We start from the raw sequence: 17,677 nt of genomic DNA on the forward strand, positions 1-17,677 counted from the left end.
GCGGAGAGACAAGAGCGGCGCACACACACAACGCCTCTTAAAGGCTCCACTGGAGGCTCGGCATGGAATCCAGGATTTCGCCCCTTGAAACTTGGCGACGCCGTGTAATTCACCGCGCGCGCGCGCACCACCCGGGACTTTCGGCGCATCCTGGGGACCGCAGTGCCAGAGTGAAAAAGTTCCCCTGTTTCTTAGCCGAGGGACAAGGGACAGGAGTCGGAAGGTTCCAAGAACTCATCGCTCAGGCATTTTATAAACGAAATATTTGGCCAAATCTGGGTGATGGGAGAGCCTTCTCTTAATCAACTCTCTTCCCTTGCTCTGTTTAATGCCTTTTATTTAAAAATTTATTTGATGGGGCCGGGTGGAGGGGGGGGCATCCGATCGGTATCTGTCTTTTCCTTGAAGCTGTAACATTTTCAGGTATGAGGCCTGACATTTTAATAGCTCAAATAAAGCATCTCAGATGCGGAGAAGCAGACCTAGACTTGATCTCATTGTCATGACGCAATTAAAATAAATTTCCCTCCACTTTATCCTCTCTCGTTTGTTCTAGCTAATTCAAAGCCAGCGTCCTGCCACACACCAAGTCGTGATGAGAGGAAATGAAAGATCATCCTGTTCAGCTGATGGACAGGCGGAGGCAGCCACCGATCTCCCCTGTGCACACCCTCTGTACACACATGTAAGCGCACATGTATCAGATGCACATTTATCAATGTACACAGACAAAGACTTCAGCGACTATGCTTCTAAGTCGTGGAACCGTTGAGTTCGAACTTCATTGTTCTCAAAGTTCCTTTTAAACATTCAAAGAGTCATTGAAACCTATAGTTTCTGTTCCAAATGGCAGTACAACTCACACGTACATACACACACAGTCCAAATCCATCTCCAGAGATTCACGACAATCAGAGCAACTTCAGAGCCCATGCCATTGTCCTCACTGTGCTCAAATAATCGAGCGGGCTGTCTCTGAGTTTCAGGGGAGTTGGTTTTACACGCCAAACTTCCAGGGTTGCTCCCACAAGATTCCAGCCTTTCTCTATTATGGTTACCAATTCATGGATTACCATGATCCCATATTCATAAAGGAAAATTCTGTCTTCATCTTATTATGCTTCATAGCAAGAAAAACTGTCAACTGCTAACCCAACGAGTTTTGTGAACAATTACAATATTTTACACCAAAGGACACTGAGCCACAGGGCAGGTGGGGTGGGGGAAGAAATAAAAAGTTAATAACTGTAAAATCCTCCTTGGTAGCTAAAAAATGAGGTGAAATTAAAAAAACACATACAACTGGCACATGTCGATTGTACTCTGTGGTCAATACTCTTTAAACACACTGGCAGAACACTAGGTATGAGTGGAGCAGAGGTGTGGGCAGAGATAGGCTAGTTTTTTTGTTTAGTTTTGTTTTTAGAGAAGGAAATATCTTCTTAAAGCGTGACTCCTGAAACCTTGTTAGTTAGCCCTTTGCCCTTTCTCCTCAGAAATCGCATAGCCTATTTCCCTAAAACTGCAGGTGCTGGGATTATTGGAAAGATGTAAAACAAAGCAAAAAACCCCACGGTGAAATGATCATAAACCTGGTGTGGGATGAGATTGCCACACAGCAGCATCAGGTAGGGAATTTCAAGTTGATTAGAAACACAGTACACGTTTCTCCTATAGAGAAGGATGGCAAAGAAATTATTTCAGAGGGGAACTGTCATCCAGCCCAACCTTTGTGACTTGAAGAATTGCCTAATGCCATAAATTAGTATATTAGGGTTACATACACTCTTAGCAGAGATGTAGTGGGTCTGGTGTTGAGATGGAAAATCTAATGGGCTTTCCCATCTCAATTTTAATAGAAGATGAAAATCATTGATTATAGGGGTATCGTAATCTCCTCTACTGACTGCAGACATCTATGGCGAGACCACCGAGACCACCTTTGACAAGGCACACTGGAGAAGAAGAGAACACTTTCATAGCCCAGTTACAGAGGGTGTTTTTAATTTTTAATTTGAAGTATGACATGATGGCCTTAGATTGAAAATACACAATTCCCCCATCATCTCATACAGGGTTGGAGTTTGCCGGACATAGGATTACAGAACTTCCACGAAGTAGGCTATTTTCTCAGTATTTGAGGATTCGTTCGGTTATGGGATGCTGTTAGATGTATAAGAAATCAATGCATGCACGGTAGTTAGTTTTATTGCAACAAAGAGACAGGCTTGCAGGCTGCAATGAAAAAGGAAGGGAAAGTATTTTGAAATGCCTTCATCAGTGATGCTCATTTGCTTTGAGCAAAGCAGCTCCAAGACTGAAGCATACGTATCAATATGTTGCTACTATTAAAAAAGAAATCCAGCCCAGTCTTTTATTGACGATGCAAATGTATTTTAATGAGAGCAATGGTAAACTTCAATTTGGCTGGAGAAAGTTGGTAAGACATTTGTTTATCTGAAAAAAAGAGACAACACACCAAAAAATAAAAAAATTAACCCTCACCCAACAACCCAGGAATATGATTTTCTTGTAGCAAGTGGCGTGATGGGCTGTGATTCTTGGCAGATTAAATCACAATATGAATACAGACTCCAGCAAACGCCCAGTTTAACTCTGAACTCAGTAGAAACCAGTTCCTTCCACCAGGATTCATTGAATTCCTCCTTCCCCTCAATCTAGTCCGTGTGTGTTTTTCTCTTCCACAACACTGGAGCGCTCTGAATAGGGAAAGGGGCTTCCATTGTGTCCCTCTGAACTTCCAAGTCAATGCAATTTTTAACCACTGGCTTGTGGTACTTTGAAAATCACCAGGGGCTGTCAGAGTTGAGTCCTCTGAAAAATTTACAGTGCTAAATCAGAGCATATGCTGGGAGGGGGAAAAATTGCTTAAGAATGGAGCAAATACAGTATCTGTCTGCCCCCTAGTGTAAGAGTCCTCGCTGCCTAAAATTCAACTTTAAAAGAAAAGCAACTCTTAAAGGGAAACGACTTTGGGCTCACGTAGGCTTAGGAGAATGAAACTTCAGTATATTTTAATCTGAATAATTCTTCAGGATTTAAAATTAATTGGCTCTGGTTGGGTTGGGCCAGATTGAGATCTCGCCACCTCTCCGGTGCCCGAGTCACTGGCTAAGAGGTGATTTTTTTTCCCCCCGAACTGGGTTTATGCGCGTCCCCCTCACCCCCTCCTCTCTTTTTCTTTCTCTCTGTCCCTGTCCCCTCTCTCGTTGGCTTTTTAAACATGAGAAACCGTTCCCTGAACGTTCCGGACAGAGCACAGAATTGCTTAAGTCAGCCCGGCGCGGTTGCAATAGACAGCAAAAAGGTAAACGTTTTCCTGAAAGCCGCACGCCAGCTCCACCGCCCCGCCCGATGGTGAGTACCCTTCTCGTCGCGATTCTCCTCCTAGCTTAACCAAGAGCTCGCCTCCCGGAGCCGAGCCGGGGCCGAGGACGCCGGGCAGGGCTGCTCTCCCTCCCTGCCGGGCTGCCTGTCAGTTGCACAAGGTTGCAGAATGAAGCCTAGAGGCAAATCTAACCGTAAATCCTGATACTTCGTGTGAGCCTAGAGCTCCTTTTTCAAGACCCAGTGTCTGTTAGGAAAGCCGCCGCTTATACGACTGCTTTTTAGTTCATCGTAGGAAATGAGTTGGAGGCGAGATAGGACAAGGAGAAGGGAGGCACCACAGTCTTTACCTTTGATTGAATCATACTTTGCCAGTTTCGCGATTGTATTTCCCCTCGCTCCCCCTCCACCCCCTTTCCTACCACACATATGTAATAAAATATGGCAATGCATTGAATTGACTCTCCCCCCTCCCCCAAACTCTTTCAACCACCGCAGTGCTCGGCATTTCATATACGTTAGCAAACCGATTTTTTAAAAGCCCCAAGTCATCCCCCACCCCACACAGCACAAGGAGAAAAGTGAGAAAGGAGAGAGAGCGAGAAAGAGAGAGAGAAAAAAAATACTGTAAGTAAACATACCAAAACCATATTTGCCTTGTTCAAGGTCCCAAACCGCTTGCATCTTCCTTCTAAACTGGAATAACTCTCCTTTAGTTTGGCGGGTGAAATAAACGCTGTGTTGGCCCCCTGAAAAGATGTGTCTTTGATAATTAAAGAGACTCTCCTCCTCGGTGTTTATCTAAGCGATTGTGCAAACTGATAAAAAGTAGGCACTAGCCTGCAGGGAAAAAGAAGAAAGGTGAAGGGAGCGATCTTCCACCTCAAGGAAGTGCTTCCCGGTGTATTGGGCGCTCTCAGCCCTGGGAAACCCTGCACACTAACTTTAGAGAGACAAGGTTTCAGAGAGCTTTGTACATAGCTGCTGAGGAATGCAAGCCTCGCCTTTAAGAAAAAAAACCCAAACCGTAGGTAGGAGATGTCTGGAGTGATCCTTGTCTCTCATCTCATTCCTTAGAAGGAAGAGTGCGTTGCTACACCTTGTTTGGGGCTGGAAAGACGAGACTTTAAAAACACCCATCCAATTGAAAAAAATCTCCCAACTTAATGAGTTTAGTCGGAGGCTAGAGCAAACGGCTGAGCCTCAGCAGAAAACTGCCAACAACCATAGGCGATATTGCATAGCTAGACGACCCAAGGCACAGCCAAATTCCACTGTTTGGGGTCGAGAGCGATGGAGGCTAATCCTGAAGCAAGTTCTGAGGGGGGGGGGAGCACAAAAACCCAGAGGTGGGAGAGGAGGGTGGGGGAAAGCAGCAGGCTGGAAGACTGGCAGACTAACTAGCTCCCTTCGCCTGGGATCAAAGATAGAACTTGAAACAGGAGGGCAACATTTTCCCTAGGAATCTGTTGGAATCCTTATTTTCTACTTTTAACTCAAATGCCCCCAAGTGGTTCCCCCCCCTCCCTTGTGAATTCCTGCTTCCCTTCCGGTCCCCATTCTAGAACTTTCCAGAATAGGAAACCTATTTCTTTTGGGGGGAGGGGTTCCCCATTTCATGAATGCAAATATAATGAATGCTTGCACCCCTCCCTTCTCCTGCAATACCCCCCCCAGATTGAAAGGAGGATGTAGGAATGCAGTAACTATAGAAAATCGAGAATAAACTATGTTGCCTCTTGCAGTTTAATACAGTTTTAACTAATGGCTTTTTTTGTTGTTTTGTTTTATTTTAAGAGAAGAATAATGGTGAAACACGGATCTTTTATTTTAGGAAACAGTTATGGTAAGATGTATGTCAGACTTGACAAATGGAACTAACGCTCTTCGGCTGCTTCTTGTCCGTGTCTTAAACAGGAATTAAGTTAAACACAGTGCTGAATGTTAATTACATGTTTACTGGCTAATGAAAATTACAAATGGTTTTGCCACCTCAAACAATGATGAAAACTCTGAAGACACTGTAATTATATACTTTGAGGGAAATAACTCAGAATATTGATCATAAGAAGTGTAAATCTTTTTTTAACTATTCATTAATACCATAAATATGGGCTACAGAAGTTTTTCCTTGTGGTTTGTCTCATCAGTTATACAGAGTGGATGGATGGCGAGGCTCCTCCCGGGAGGCGGTGAACTCGTTCTCTTAGGAGAAGGAGGCCACTTGTGTAACTCGGGGTGCTCCACTCCCTTTCGCCTCCGCCCCCTTTAACCTCACTAGAAGGTCGAGCGATAGTTGAACAAGGGGCTGAACTTAGGGCAGGTGAAGGTGATCACAGTGCGGCCTCTCCCCTGCCCACCTTTGGCCTTCCCTCTCCTGGTCTCCGTCCTCCCTACCTAGAGCAGGTCACCCAAATAAACGCCTTCCGCATTCACGCCGCCTGCCACAGATCCAGCTTCGCGCTTCTAATGAAGGACCCACCAGTTAGACTGGCAACATACCACCAGCCCCGCCACCGAAACCCGGCTGCTTATGCCCGCTCCAGCAGGGGTGCTTAAGGTAGTTCTTTGCAAAAGCAACCAGGGAAGAAAGTAGGGGCGTGGGTGGTTTTAGGGTAAGGCGAGGTAGGCACTGAAATCAGAATTGGTGGCCCGGGTTTTGGAGTACAGATCCCCCCCCCCCCCCCCACACACACACACCCCTGCCTTCTTTCTTCCACGTTGGCAGACTTGTATCTCTGGCAGCCACTTGCGATCTGGGGTGGGGGTAGGAGGTCAAAGGTGCACTAACCCTAAAAGCCTGAGTTGGCCGGACCAGAAGGCCCAGCGGGCAGGAGTTTGTCAGCGGTACTGCCTTGCGCTTCGGAGGGGCCAGCCTATGAAACGCGCACGCTGGGGCACTGCACTGAGAGCGGGTTTTAAGTGCAATATTGAGCCTTTTTTTAAAAAAGTGCCCTAGGCTTGAGGGACTGGAGCCCTCTTTTCCCCTGAGAATTCCCAAGGCGCTGGTCTTTGTCTTAGAAGGAATGGAGTTACTCAATGGTGTGAAAGGGACAGAGAGGGTCGCTTCAAATCGATTTTACTTGTCCTTTCTGTCTTTTCGGATCAACGCCCTTCAATGGGCACAGAGGTGCTCTTTCAACCAAAAACTTGTGCTACATTTTCTGCCTGTATTGGTGCTAAATACAATAAGCACTGGGCAGATTTTTTTTCCTTCCCTCTCCAAAGCAAAAAAGCACCCTAATTAAATTGTTTGATATGGACAGTCAAGACGGACCAATTAAGTATGCATTAGTATAAAGATATAGTCTGCAGATAAGGCGGTGGAGAAAATCCTGTGTGGGACAAAGGAGAGGCGCGAACATTGGGGAGGGGCGCGCGGACACCGCAAGGTCGCTCACCTTCCTCCTTGGGCCCCCAGGGAATCGGAGCGGCCATCTAACAGGTGGGCCCCAGTGTTGCTGTCTTTCTGGCCTGTGCCTCTGGCCCAACCGCGGCGGAGCCGGACAGCCTGGCACCCCTCATGGCCTGTAACTCAGAGGACCTCGTGGTTTTAGGTGGCAGGTCCCAGAGGGGGCAGCGAGAGTGGGTTATGCCCTTGAGGGTCGTCCCCACTGCCGACCTGGTGTCCCAGGTCCAGGGCAAAGCCCCGCGCTGAGGAAGGAGCGTGTGCCCCAGCGAAGCAGGGAGGGCCGGTCCCGGGGCGCTGTCCAGGCCGCCGCTGCAGCCTCGGGGCGGCGGCGGAGACCGGAGCCCACGACCCCCGCACGCCATCTCCCATCTGGGCGCGCGCGCTCTTGCCCGCTGCCCAGGAAAGGAGAGCTTCTCCAGGAGTCAAGTTCCCACCCGACAGCAGCTCGGGCCCGGCTTCGCCTCCTCTCGCCCTCCGAGGTGCGTGGAGGTGGGGGCGGGTGGGGAGCAGGTCGCCTGGGAGGAGAGGACCCCCGCAGCTGGGAGCTTGGGCCGCTGGGGGTCGCGGAGCAGCGCGGGTCCCAGCGCGCGGGGCCGAAGGCAGCGCGCCACTGCGGCTTCGAAGGGCGTCCGGGGCGCCCTGGGAGGGAGGGGGAGAAGGAGAGTGGCGGCAGGTTAAAATAAAAAGGTTGAAAAGCCAATTTCCCCGGCGCGCTCTCGTCCCCCTTCGCGGTCGCCCAGGCCGTAAATCAGCGGGCCCGCCGGCCGCCAGGGCGGGAGGAGCCCCGGGCGGGCGCGAGCGGCCCCGCCCGGACTGCGCGCACCTCCCGGGGGGCTCCCCCGAATCGATCCGAAGCCGAGTGGAGGATGTCACAGCACTAAATATTTACTGATCACACACAACTAGCTGGGACTTGAACGATTTTCCTCTGTGCGAGAGCGCAGAGAGAAGGGTAAATCATTTTATTAGTGTGGATAAAGCCCAGAGCACACTCCGGGCTGGAGTGTTTTAAGATGTGTCTTTAACGGGATGAAAAGAGTTAGGGAAATCGATACGGAGTGATTAGGAGCCCCCGGGGTGACGAAGGGGACCAGGGCTTTCTGGGATTTGGCCAGGCGAAGAAGGGGGGCGGGAAGGTGCCATCCTGGAGGGGGCAAGTCCGGCCATCGCCTGGGCGCTCCAGGCGCAGGCCCGGGTCCCTCCTTCCCCGACGGGCGGCGCGAGGGCACAGTCCGGCGCCGGGAGCCCGGGGGCGCGGCTGTGCCCAGCGGGCGCGGGGTGCGGGCTTGCGCAGGCCGCCGCGCGCCAGAGAGCTTGGAGCGCCGGCCTTCGGGCAGCGAGCGACAGTGGCGGGTGTTAGCCAGCGGGTCTGGAGGGGATCGCAGGTGCGGCACGGCGACTCCAGCAGGTCCCCTACGGTGCGGGCGGCGGCGACCCCTCTGGGTCTCACTAGCCAGCCTTTTAGGGTAGAGGTGTGGCCCATACAGGTTGCATTTCTCCTCCTGGAGAAATTTCGGGACCCCACGTCCCCATCCCAGCTTCGTCCTAGGTAACTCATTGTCCCTGGTCTTTTAATCTTCCAAAGGGGATTCCACGGCCAGCCCTAGAGCAGCCTCATCCTCCCACCCACCTGGTCTGGAGGGCAGCCGAAGGGTGGCGAAAAAACACTGGGCCCGCCGCGGGGCAGAGCCCGTGGATTCCATCCTAGAAGCTCCTGGGCAGGTGGGAGGAAGTCAGGGGCCAAGAAGGCAGGCAGGGGCAGCGTGACAGGACCCCCACCCCACCCCCCTCCACTTCCAGGAAGCTCCAGGACCCCTTGTTCTTTCAAGGTCAGAAAATCAGCCTGGGGCCAGGGGAGGCGATCAGGCCACACCCAGGCGAGGAAAGCCTGTCTGCCACCCCCACCCCCCCCACCCCAGATAGGGGTGCAGGAACCTGAAATACCGGAAGGCTTGCAGAGGTTCGCAAGACTATTGGGGGGAGTTTGCTGGGAGAGAGAGAGAGAGAGAAATAAGCTTTCACAAAACTCAAGCAGCAAAGTCCTGGCGTGAAAACGCCTTTTCCGTGCTCCAAGTGCAGTTGACCAGACCCTGAGGTCGGAGAATGAGCTGCGAAGAATTAAGTAGGCAATAATTTCGGGGGGGTGGGGGGGAGGAGGAGAGGACGGCTGGGAGAGAGTCTTTACTTTCCACCTGCTCCTTTTTCCCCCCTACCCCTGAAATCAGTCTCTTCTGGACGAAATTGACTTACATTTATGATTTTTAAAAAGAGCTCTCTACCCTCTTCAAGGCTAGATTTTCTCGGCAGCTTGGGGCATTCAGTTCAGACGGCACTGTTTGGCTTTTCGGTGCAACAGGAAACATAACTACAGATGCAATTCCTCGTTTACCAGAAGGAAGAATTAAAAAAAAACAAATTCCAGTGGATTGGAGCAATGGGTTCAGGTGTGAGCGATCAGTGTCTTGAATTGCTTCCTTCGGGAATCTTCTAATTTCTACGATGGAAGCTCTGGTGCTTCGTTGATCAGGAGGGTGTCAAGAACCCAGTCTCATGAACCCTGCTTGATTTTGGACAGAGTGAAGGTTAACTGCACAATCTACCAAAAGTGAAGTAGCAAGAAAGAGGAAGGAAGGAAGGAAGGAAGGAAGGAAGGAAGGAAGGAAGGAAGGAAGGAAGGAAGGGAGGGAGGAAGGGAGGAAAGGAGGAAGGGAGGAAAAAAATGAATGGATAGAAGAAAGGAAAGAGCAGTAAATTCACTCCAGTTTCAAGGTTTTTAGAGCCCTTTGCCCTCACTGGTCCTCCCCCACCCCCATCCTTTCTATGAAAGAAGGTTTCCATTCAAAGAGACAACAGTCTCATCCATCACCCAGCACACTCTATGAAGATGGACTTTAAGGAATAAGGAAACATAATGCAGTGAAATATTTTCTTCTATTTATCTGACCACCCAGTTAACTTAAAAAATATTTCGAATATGTATACAACAATACCTTTTTGTGGGGAGGAAGGTGTTAAAATCTGAAGGGGAGAAAAAAAAAAACCCCAAATCCCAAATATTTAACCTTCCTTCTTTTAAGTAAAAGCTAATTTAGAATCTTGTCAATATCCAAATTGTAACATAGAATCTGAATGAGATTTGGAAAATACATTCTGCCTCAAACCTGCTAATGCTTTCATAGCTTGTTACACAATAGTTATGCACATGAAGGTGTATGCACAGGGGTGAATATATTCTTATGGTGTTAGAAGTTTCTTGATGGATTAAAGGTTCATATACTCAAGCACTAGATAGGGGCTGTCACTCATGTGTACATTCTGGGAACTGGCAGAAGGCAGTGCAAAAAAAGAATTTTGAATGAGCTCCTTGGAACCACGATTGTTGAGCTAGACTAGAGGCTGAAGCAACTTAAGACTAGCAAAGCCATTGTGGCTGCAGAATCACAGAAAGATACTTCAAAGTAAAAATGTCAATGTTTAGGTTATTAGCTTTGTCAGGGCATTTATACAAAAGGCGAGCATCTTTTGCAATATATATTTATTTTACATGCAGTGACATGCTACTTTGTTTATCTTACTACTTAATTAATCAAAGAATTGAAGTAGAATAGGTGCTAGCTAGAGATGATGGTGTAAGGATATTATTGCCCATTTAACCAAGTCTAATCTGTGCAGTAATACTTTTAGTATTAAATTGCAAGGCTTCTGCTGAGAAAGCTCTAAAGACACCTAAAGCCATGTGGTCATCAGTTCTTACTTGTATTTAGTAGTGGACAGAATGAGGAACGATGGCTTGATTCTATATCTTTTTTTCTTTTTCTCAAGAGCCTGGTAATGAAATCTTTCAAAGGGCGGTTCATTTTGGTACGTGAAAAAAAAAAAAAAAGCACTGATCAAATGCTATCCAACGCCAGTCATTTGAATGTGAAGGTGCTAGTAAGGCAAATATGTAGATACATTAATATTTTTAATTATCTGCATCTGTGTATTTAAAGGAACTACAAACAGAACAACAAAGGGAATGTATCTGATCTGATTTCACTTAGCCACCCAGGGAAGGTGGACTTCAGATGGAGAAAAATAATTGATTGAATAATTTCTATTCTCTTGGTTTTTGGAAGGTGGCAGAAAAAAAGAAGCAGAAACCCCAAACACCTTAAACCATATAATTAGGGAAGTAAGTAGATGGAAAAAGATGGACACACCACCATATTAGGGCAACATGCATGATTTAGAAAATATATTTAATTAATTGCATGATGAACTACATTTTTTCTCTCAAAGGCTGATTTCTTGACTTGTTGGAGGCACATATCAAAATAAATAAGGAACTGTACAGTATTTAGAGGAGACTGTTTAATTAATATTCAACTTCTTAAGCATAAGCAGTAGTGAATTTGCAAAGTGCATTGTTTAAATAAAATCTGTACTGGTCTTTTAAATTTGAAAACAGGACCGAGCTGGGTAATTTTCATATTACTTATTATAATTTATAAGAAATTAATCTACTAAAAGATTCCTATTTGTTTGACTGAAGTAAATTAGTTAAGATGACAATACATCAAATAGTTGAGAACAAAAAGGAAAATGTAAAAGACATCAACATTAATTACCATAGAAAATACCGCATAGGTTATTTCTTGACAAAACCACATCATATCATATGTGAGGACTAAGTTTTAAAACCCAGACCTGGTTTCTTTGAAGAATGAATATAGGTAACTTTCATCCCACATATACTTGTTGCCACATTACCAAGTAATTAAAAAGTAGCTCATATAGTGAAATGTAAGCAATGGGGGAATTTTAAAAAAGTTTTTTGGGAGTAGCAAATACTTATGCTTATTAACTCATTGATTTTCTTTCATGTGATTTTGCATTATTCAATGGCTTCTAAAAAATAATAATTTCCTAATATTCAAAGGCATCAGATTTTTTTCTCAGGGATGCAAATGAATGGTCAGTTACTGAGGAGATACGATTTAAATTCTATTAGCACCCACTCCTAAACATTCTATTTCCTAACATTGTTGAAAATCACTACTGACATGACTATAAAGGGATATTTTGTCAGAGCCTTAAATTCCCCTTTTCTACTTACCCTGGGTATTCTTCTTAATACATCTTTTATGCTTACATATTTTAAAAAATAGAAGAAAAGAACAGAAAGTCAACAAGCGAGAATTAGCCACCTTAAAAAAAAAAACAGTGAAAAGAAATTCTAATTATAGAAATTAGGTGTGATATTTATTGTGAAGTTTCAGTAACAGAGATTTTTCTTAGTAGACCTGAAGAAACTCTATCCTAGATAAATTAATATAGGGCAGCTAGCAGTTGGGTATGGTTTATCTTCCAAACCTTCTGCCTTATTGCCTTTGGCGCTGCGGTATCTGGGTTTTTATTTTCATATTCTGTGTGTTGTTAACAAAGTGAATTTCTGAAATTAAAAAAAGATTCATGTTCTCTTGATGTTATACCTTAATGTACTATTAAATTTATAAATAATATTCACTTCTTCAAATTTTGTGTATCTAGGTAAGTTAATAAACAGACATCACATATGATCACTAAAGAGACAAACAAGAAAAATTCTTAAAAATTCAGTGTGACGAAAAGGCATGTAGTTTGTGATCATGGAGTTACGAATAGGACTTTTCATCTTAACTCGCTGGCAAGATGGGTCACGTCAGTTCTATATGTGATTTTTGAATTTATAGCAAAGTTTCACAGCATCAGGCTTTTTTTTCCAGCGAAGGGTGGCTTGAAAAATAACCTCTCAAGTGAGACTCAGACCTAAGTGACGGAGCAGGATGGCCAGGCTTTGGGGATGTTCTGAGAGTCTTGTTTCCCTGAGTGCAAAACAAGATGATTCTGAAAATGAAAACAATGACATGATCCTCTCCTACAGCAAAGACACAATTCCAGAAATCCGAAGCCCCACAAAAGAAGCCCCTTCTTCTACTGTAGGAGAAGTTATTTTTGTTGTAACTGTGGGTCCTGACAAAGTTCCCAGTTGGGCTCCTTTTAAAAAACCATGCGGCAGGCAATGGTTACACTGTACTCAGCAGCCTGGCCGCCTGGGAAAGGAAGCAGAGCTTGGCAGCTGTACCCCAGATAACCTGCCACTTAGAGGCAAACTTTGAAAAGCAACTGTTTAAAGTTCACCTCTCCCTTCCATCGGCAGTTTGCAGAAGCAGGAACAGTAAGAGCTACTAGAACTGATTTTGTTCTTTTCGGAGGCATTCCTGACTTTTATGATCCCCCCCTCCTCCCTTCACTATCTGTCTTTGTGCCTCCAGGCCCACGGAAGGAGCAGGGCAGATTCTAGATTGCTTTCAGAGTTTGCCTTCTCTGATGATGGATTACCATGTCAATTTAAACGGCATAGGATTAATTTGTTTCAATGATTTCTCTTTCGGGTGAATGCCAGCCGTTTTTCTATCTCTCTACTTGCTCTTCACAACAATAACAACAACTGAAAAAAAGAAAAGAAAGAAAAAGCTTTCTTTCCATATTCCAACTTAACAGACCATAATAGAAATAGACAAGTTAGGTGTACTGTTGCAACCCAGTTATAGGTCTGAGTGTTCCTGTTTCTGCCTAAGAGGCTGAAACGTACAGTCAGTCACGTTAACATGAAATTGGACTGAGCATTTATTCAATAAATACTTGTCTTGTAGATAACCCAGCACCGAGTGCGTCTGACACATAAAGACTTAATTTGTCTTGGATAACAAGTTGTTAATATGGCACATTTAAACTTGCCACCTACAATAAGAGTATTGAGATCTCTAGCCAACTCAAGTGATCGTTGTGAAAAATAGTTTGAGTGAAGGAGAGAGACACTTGTGAGAACGCACACTCTTATCGTACACATGTATGTGCATAGACATGCATTCCCAGATCACGTATGGACAGAAAACCAAACCAGACCAACTCAACGGAGTTAAAGAAAATTCCGTCCATTGTGCAGATGTACCTAACCTCTCCAGAATGAGGATGTGTTAAAGAGTTCTTTTTGAGGGATTTTTAAAGCACGCACGAAAATGCTGTTCAAATCCAATATATCTGTGAGCCCAAACTCATGATGAGGTCAAAGATGGCACGCGAAAGCACTTTGGTTTGATCCAAAATCAAACATCCCTTCCAAGTGTTTCACTTAACACAAAACTTGCCACTGTGAAAGCATGCTGTTCATAGGATACAGGCAATTGAGGTGAAACAATGTATTCCTAAAGGGATGCTTTTATTTCCTTCTCTACTGTGAGCTCCTCCCATAGATACAAAGAGACAGGAGAGGGACTTCATCTTAAGGTGGCAGATGCAAGCATTTGAGCACTAAGCTTCTTTTTTACCACCTTCTTTTCCTAATTGTCCTCCACCCCCCCTGCCCCTCTCCCCACCCTACCCCCAGGCCCTGATTGAAATTAAACATCGTATTTCAGGGTAATAAACTGCATTTCCAATCCGAACACACAAATGGGTGTTATAGCTCGTCCCTTGTCCCTAACCTTCTGGCACAGGCAGCCTCCATTCGAGTGGGACCTGCCTTCAAAGGATATATGCCACCAGCCACCAATGCCTGTCAGAACTGGAATCTATGCAATTTTAATTTGTCCAAAAGTTGTTGGTTGTTAACCTTGGGTGAGATTGTGCATCTCCAAGAAACCAAATCTTTGAGAGCTCTCCCTGGGAAATGATGTTACACATGAGCAGAAAATCCAGGCAAGAAAGGCTAATTGAATGAAGAGAGAGAATTAGGTTAAAAAAAGAGAGTACAATCTAGTATCACATTTTCACCAGTGTAACTTGAAATGAAGGTGTCTCTGAGTGGCTGGCGATGCCAGAGTGTTTAGATGTTGGCCACAGATGGGAACACCTATTGAAATGTGTCTGAAGAAGATTAATAGGGCTTGTCACTGTTGGGAAAGCACTGCTTTGCTGTAAATTTTACCAGCACAAGATGAATTACCGATGAATGCTCACTTATCAACCCCATCACTATCGTTCGACACTAAATCAAATTGAGAAGTTATCTGCAATCAGAAAATTTCTTTTTAAAATAGACATACACCTTTAGGCTCCAATTCTTTAATAATCCCACTCACAAAACAACCCCCCATCTGAGGAGGCCTTTTTAACGTAAACAAAAATGCATCTCAACAAGGGAGATCTGTAGGTTTGCACACGCTAGACATCACGTGTGATGGTGTTTTAAAGAAGGGCATGAAGACATTTGGGAGGTCACCATTTGATCGCTCTTAAACTCTGTTCTTTTTCCTTTATTTTAGATTTTCCTCTCCCTTGCTTGGGCTTGCTGTGTTCTCATTCTAAACCATATGACCTACTCTTCGCCTGATCCTGCGGTAAGATAAAATTATAAGAGACTTGCAAGTGTAGGTGGAGAAGCCGCATAATAGGATTAAATGGATGACAGAGATCATTGAGGACATACATTGAGTCTTTTTATGGTTTAATGATGTTGCATGTATCTCATTTTTAAGGTGATTTCCTTGAGAATCAAAACAGAGAAATATCTATTTTTATTATCCACTGAACAACTCTGAGCATCCAGAGGCTTCCCAACACAGGAGTAACATCATCACTTATAAAACCACTGACCCTTGTATTTGCATAAATCTTTTGGCCCTGACCAGGTAACTACCAGATTGCCAACGTCTAGGTCGGGTTCAAGCCCACCAGCTGCTTCCCAAGAGAAAGATGGGGCTATATGCTCTCATGAACATTTACAAGTTTGGAAACTGTATAGGATTGCTGTGAGTTAGGAATCGACTGAACAGCCGTGAGTTTGATTTGGGTTTCTACCTAATAGAGGGAAGTATGGCTCAATGGTAGAATTCACACTTCCCACGAGGGAAATCCAGGTTCCCTTCCCAGCCAATGTAGAGCAAGCCCGCCGTCACTCATCTGCCGATGGAAACTTGTGCGTGTCTGTCGTGTTCACAGTTGTCCTCCAGCTTCCAGATTCAGACGGACCGGGCAGCAAACCTTGGAGATTTGTTTCCACAAATCAGCCAAGGAAAACCTTGTAGATCATCACGACCCAGTCTGCCAGACCCAGCCCAATTTCCTTCCACTGCTCAGGGGTCGCGATGAGCCAGATCCGGTGGCAGTTATCAACTCCTACCTTTCATACAAGTGCTTTCACATACAGGACTCCTTTATTTTTTTACGCAAGTCCTGTACAGGCAGGCGTTCCAAATCCCATATTTCTGCTTAGGAAACCGAAGCTGGAAGAGGTGAAGCGGTTGGCTGAGCTCATCAAGCAGAGTAGCGTGCAGCTGGCGTTTCCACTAGGCCTTCCAGGGTCCTGCCACGGTCTTTTCGCCCCAGGTTTCTATCCAAGTGAAGACGAAGATGATGATATGAACATTTACTAAATATTGATATCTCTATCGATCTATCCATCTAGCTACAGACGTCGATATTTACTGGGCTCTCGAGTCCTGTGACGATGGCCAGTCTTGGAAACTCACAGGGTAGTTCGCCCCTGCCCTTTACTGTCTCTGAGAGTCAATCAACTGGATGGTAGCGAGGGAGATGTCCTCTATGTCAGAATTTTAATTTCAACGAATCTGCAGGTGGTAGTCCTCTGTGTGTGTATAAACAAACAAACAAACACATTTCCTTCTTGGAAATAGAAATATATTTGGAAATGGAAATAAAGCAACTCTAGTCTGAAGAGCATACCCTGGCAAAGCAAAGATGCCCTGAGACTCAGGGATCTTGGTGACTTGCCTAAAGCGCCCACAGTTGTGGCCATGTCTTTCACATCCAGGAAGTCTTGGAAGCCGCGGCTCTATTCGATGTTCTTCTTGCTGATTGGACGGAATCTTACATTGTACTGAGGAGTCACAAGATGTCCCACTCCGTCCCCCCCCCCGCCCCCCCCCTGCATTTGGAGGCAGAGGCTATACAGTGAACCCTCGTTTATCGCGGTTAATCGGTTCTAGACCCTACAGTGATAAATGACATTCCGCGAAGTAGGATTCCTCATTTGTAAATCAAATATTTTCGTAGTTAGAGCATAGAGGACATGAAAAAACACCCTTTAGTCACCATTACACTCGTATTACCCAATTTATTAAACGAAAAAGGGAAAATACAGTAAAACATTTTGGACATTACAATGATCATTTATTATTTATTATATTATTTATGGCATCTAGTTTACAGTATTACATATTTCACATACAGTATTATTATACATAGTTCTTACAGATACTGTAATCAATAGCCTATGAAATGACTTAAGGGATGTACTCTACAGGTGGGTCACCGTCTTTTTCCTCTGAAGGAGCAGGTGTAGGCAGTGGGTGCTGTTACGCAAAAACCGCGATAGAGCGAAGCCGCGGAAGTCGAAGCGCGAAGTGGCGAGGGTTCACTGTAATGAAGTAAGTCCTGCAGTGTGCTACTCACGTGCAGGGTTAGTCTCAGAGACCCACAGGGCACCTCTCCTCTGTCCTGTGGGGTTGGAGTCCATTCCATGGCAGTGAATGATGATGATTTTATGTTTGAGCGCTAGCTTTATCAGTTATTAAGTATGTGATCTCTACCTCTGGCTTTTATTTCCGTCTTCTCCAATATGGGATGTTTGACCCAAATAAAACGACACGCACTGTGTTTGTTGCATCTCTCTGATGGTCCTGAAGAGGAAGGAGAGGCACAGAGCAGCGAGGACTGTGGCCTTGGCAGGGAGCAGGAATGAGGGACAGAGCCCCCGGCTCTCCCCGCTGGGAAATTGACATTTGGGACACTTGTTCTCAGATGAGCTTCCTTTTTGTCTTCTCTGTCTCTAGTCTAGAGAGCACTGAATACTTCAGATGCTAGGGTCCTTCAGAAAACCATAGAAGTTCAACCTTGCAAGAAAACCCGTGCCTCTCTTATTTTTAGATTAAA

The 17,677-nt window shown here is 45.4% G+C and overlaps 1 protein-coding gene and 1 long non-coding RNA gene across 5 annotated transcripts in view; one reads left to right on the forward strand and one right to left on the reverse strand.

Annotated features, from left to right (window-relative positions):
* NR2F2 (nuclear receptor subfamily 2 group F member 2) overlaps window positions 1-8,763 on the reverse strand; it is a 17,421-nt gene extending 8,658 nt beyond the window's left edge. The window contains exon 1 of one of the 2 annotated variants that reach the window (XM_004709857.3): window positions 8,753-8,763. Coding sequence is in view for 1 of the 2 variants with exons in the window: in XM_004709860.3 (XP_004709917.1) it covers window positions 3,990-4,032 (43 nt within the window). In the remaining variant the exon portion in view is untranslated. Of the gene's footprint in view, window positions 1-3,989; window positions 4,619-8,752 lie in introns of those variants that run through there. The other variant, XM_004709860.3, reaches the window with a different exon arrangement.
* The window catches only part of LOC123522428, an 87,879-nt gene continuing 73,198 nt past the window's right edge, over window positions 2,997-17,677 (forward strand). Inside the window, exons 1-2 of one of the 3 annotated variants that reach the window (XR_006680704.1) lie at window positions 2,997-3,378; window positions 15,049-15,123. This is a non-coding gene — a long non-coding RNA (uncharacterized LOC123522428). Of the gene's footprint in view, window positions 3,379-5,767; window positions 5,909-7,171; window positions 7,240-15,048; window positions 15,124-17,677 lie in introns of those variants that run through there. The other 2 variants (XR_006680705.1, XR_006680706.1) reach the window with 2 other exon arrangements.

This window comes from Echinops telfairi, unplaced genomic scaffold (assembly GCF_000313985.2).
Source record: "Echinops telfairi isolate 266 unplaced genomic scaffold, ASM31398v2 ScPeMD7_7409;HRSCAF=8447, whole genome shotgun sequence".
Classification (NCBI taxonomy): domain Eukaryota; kingdom Metazoa; phylum Chordata; class Mammalia; order Afrosoricida; family Tenrecidae; genus Echinops; species Echinops telfairi.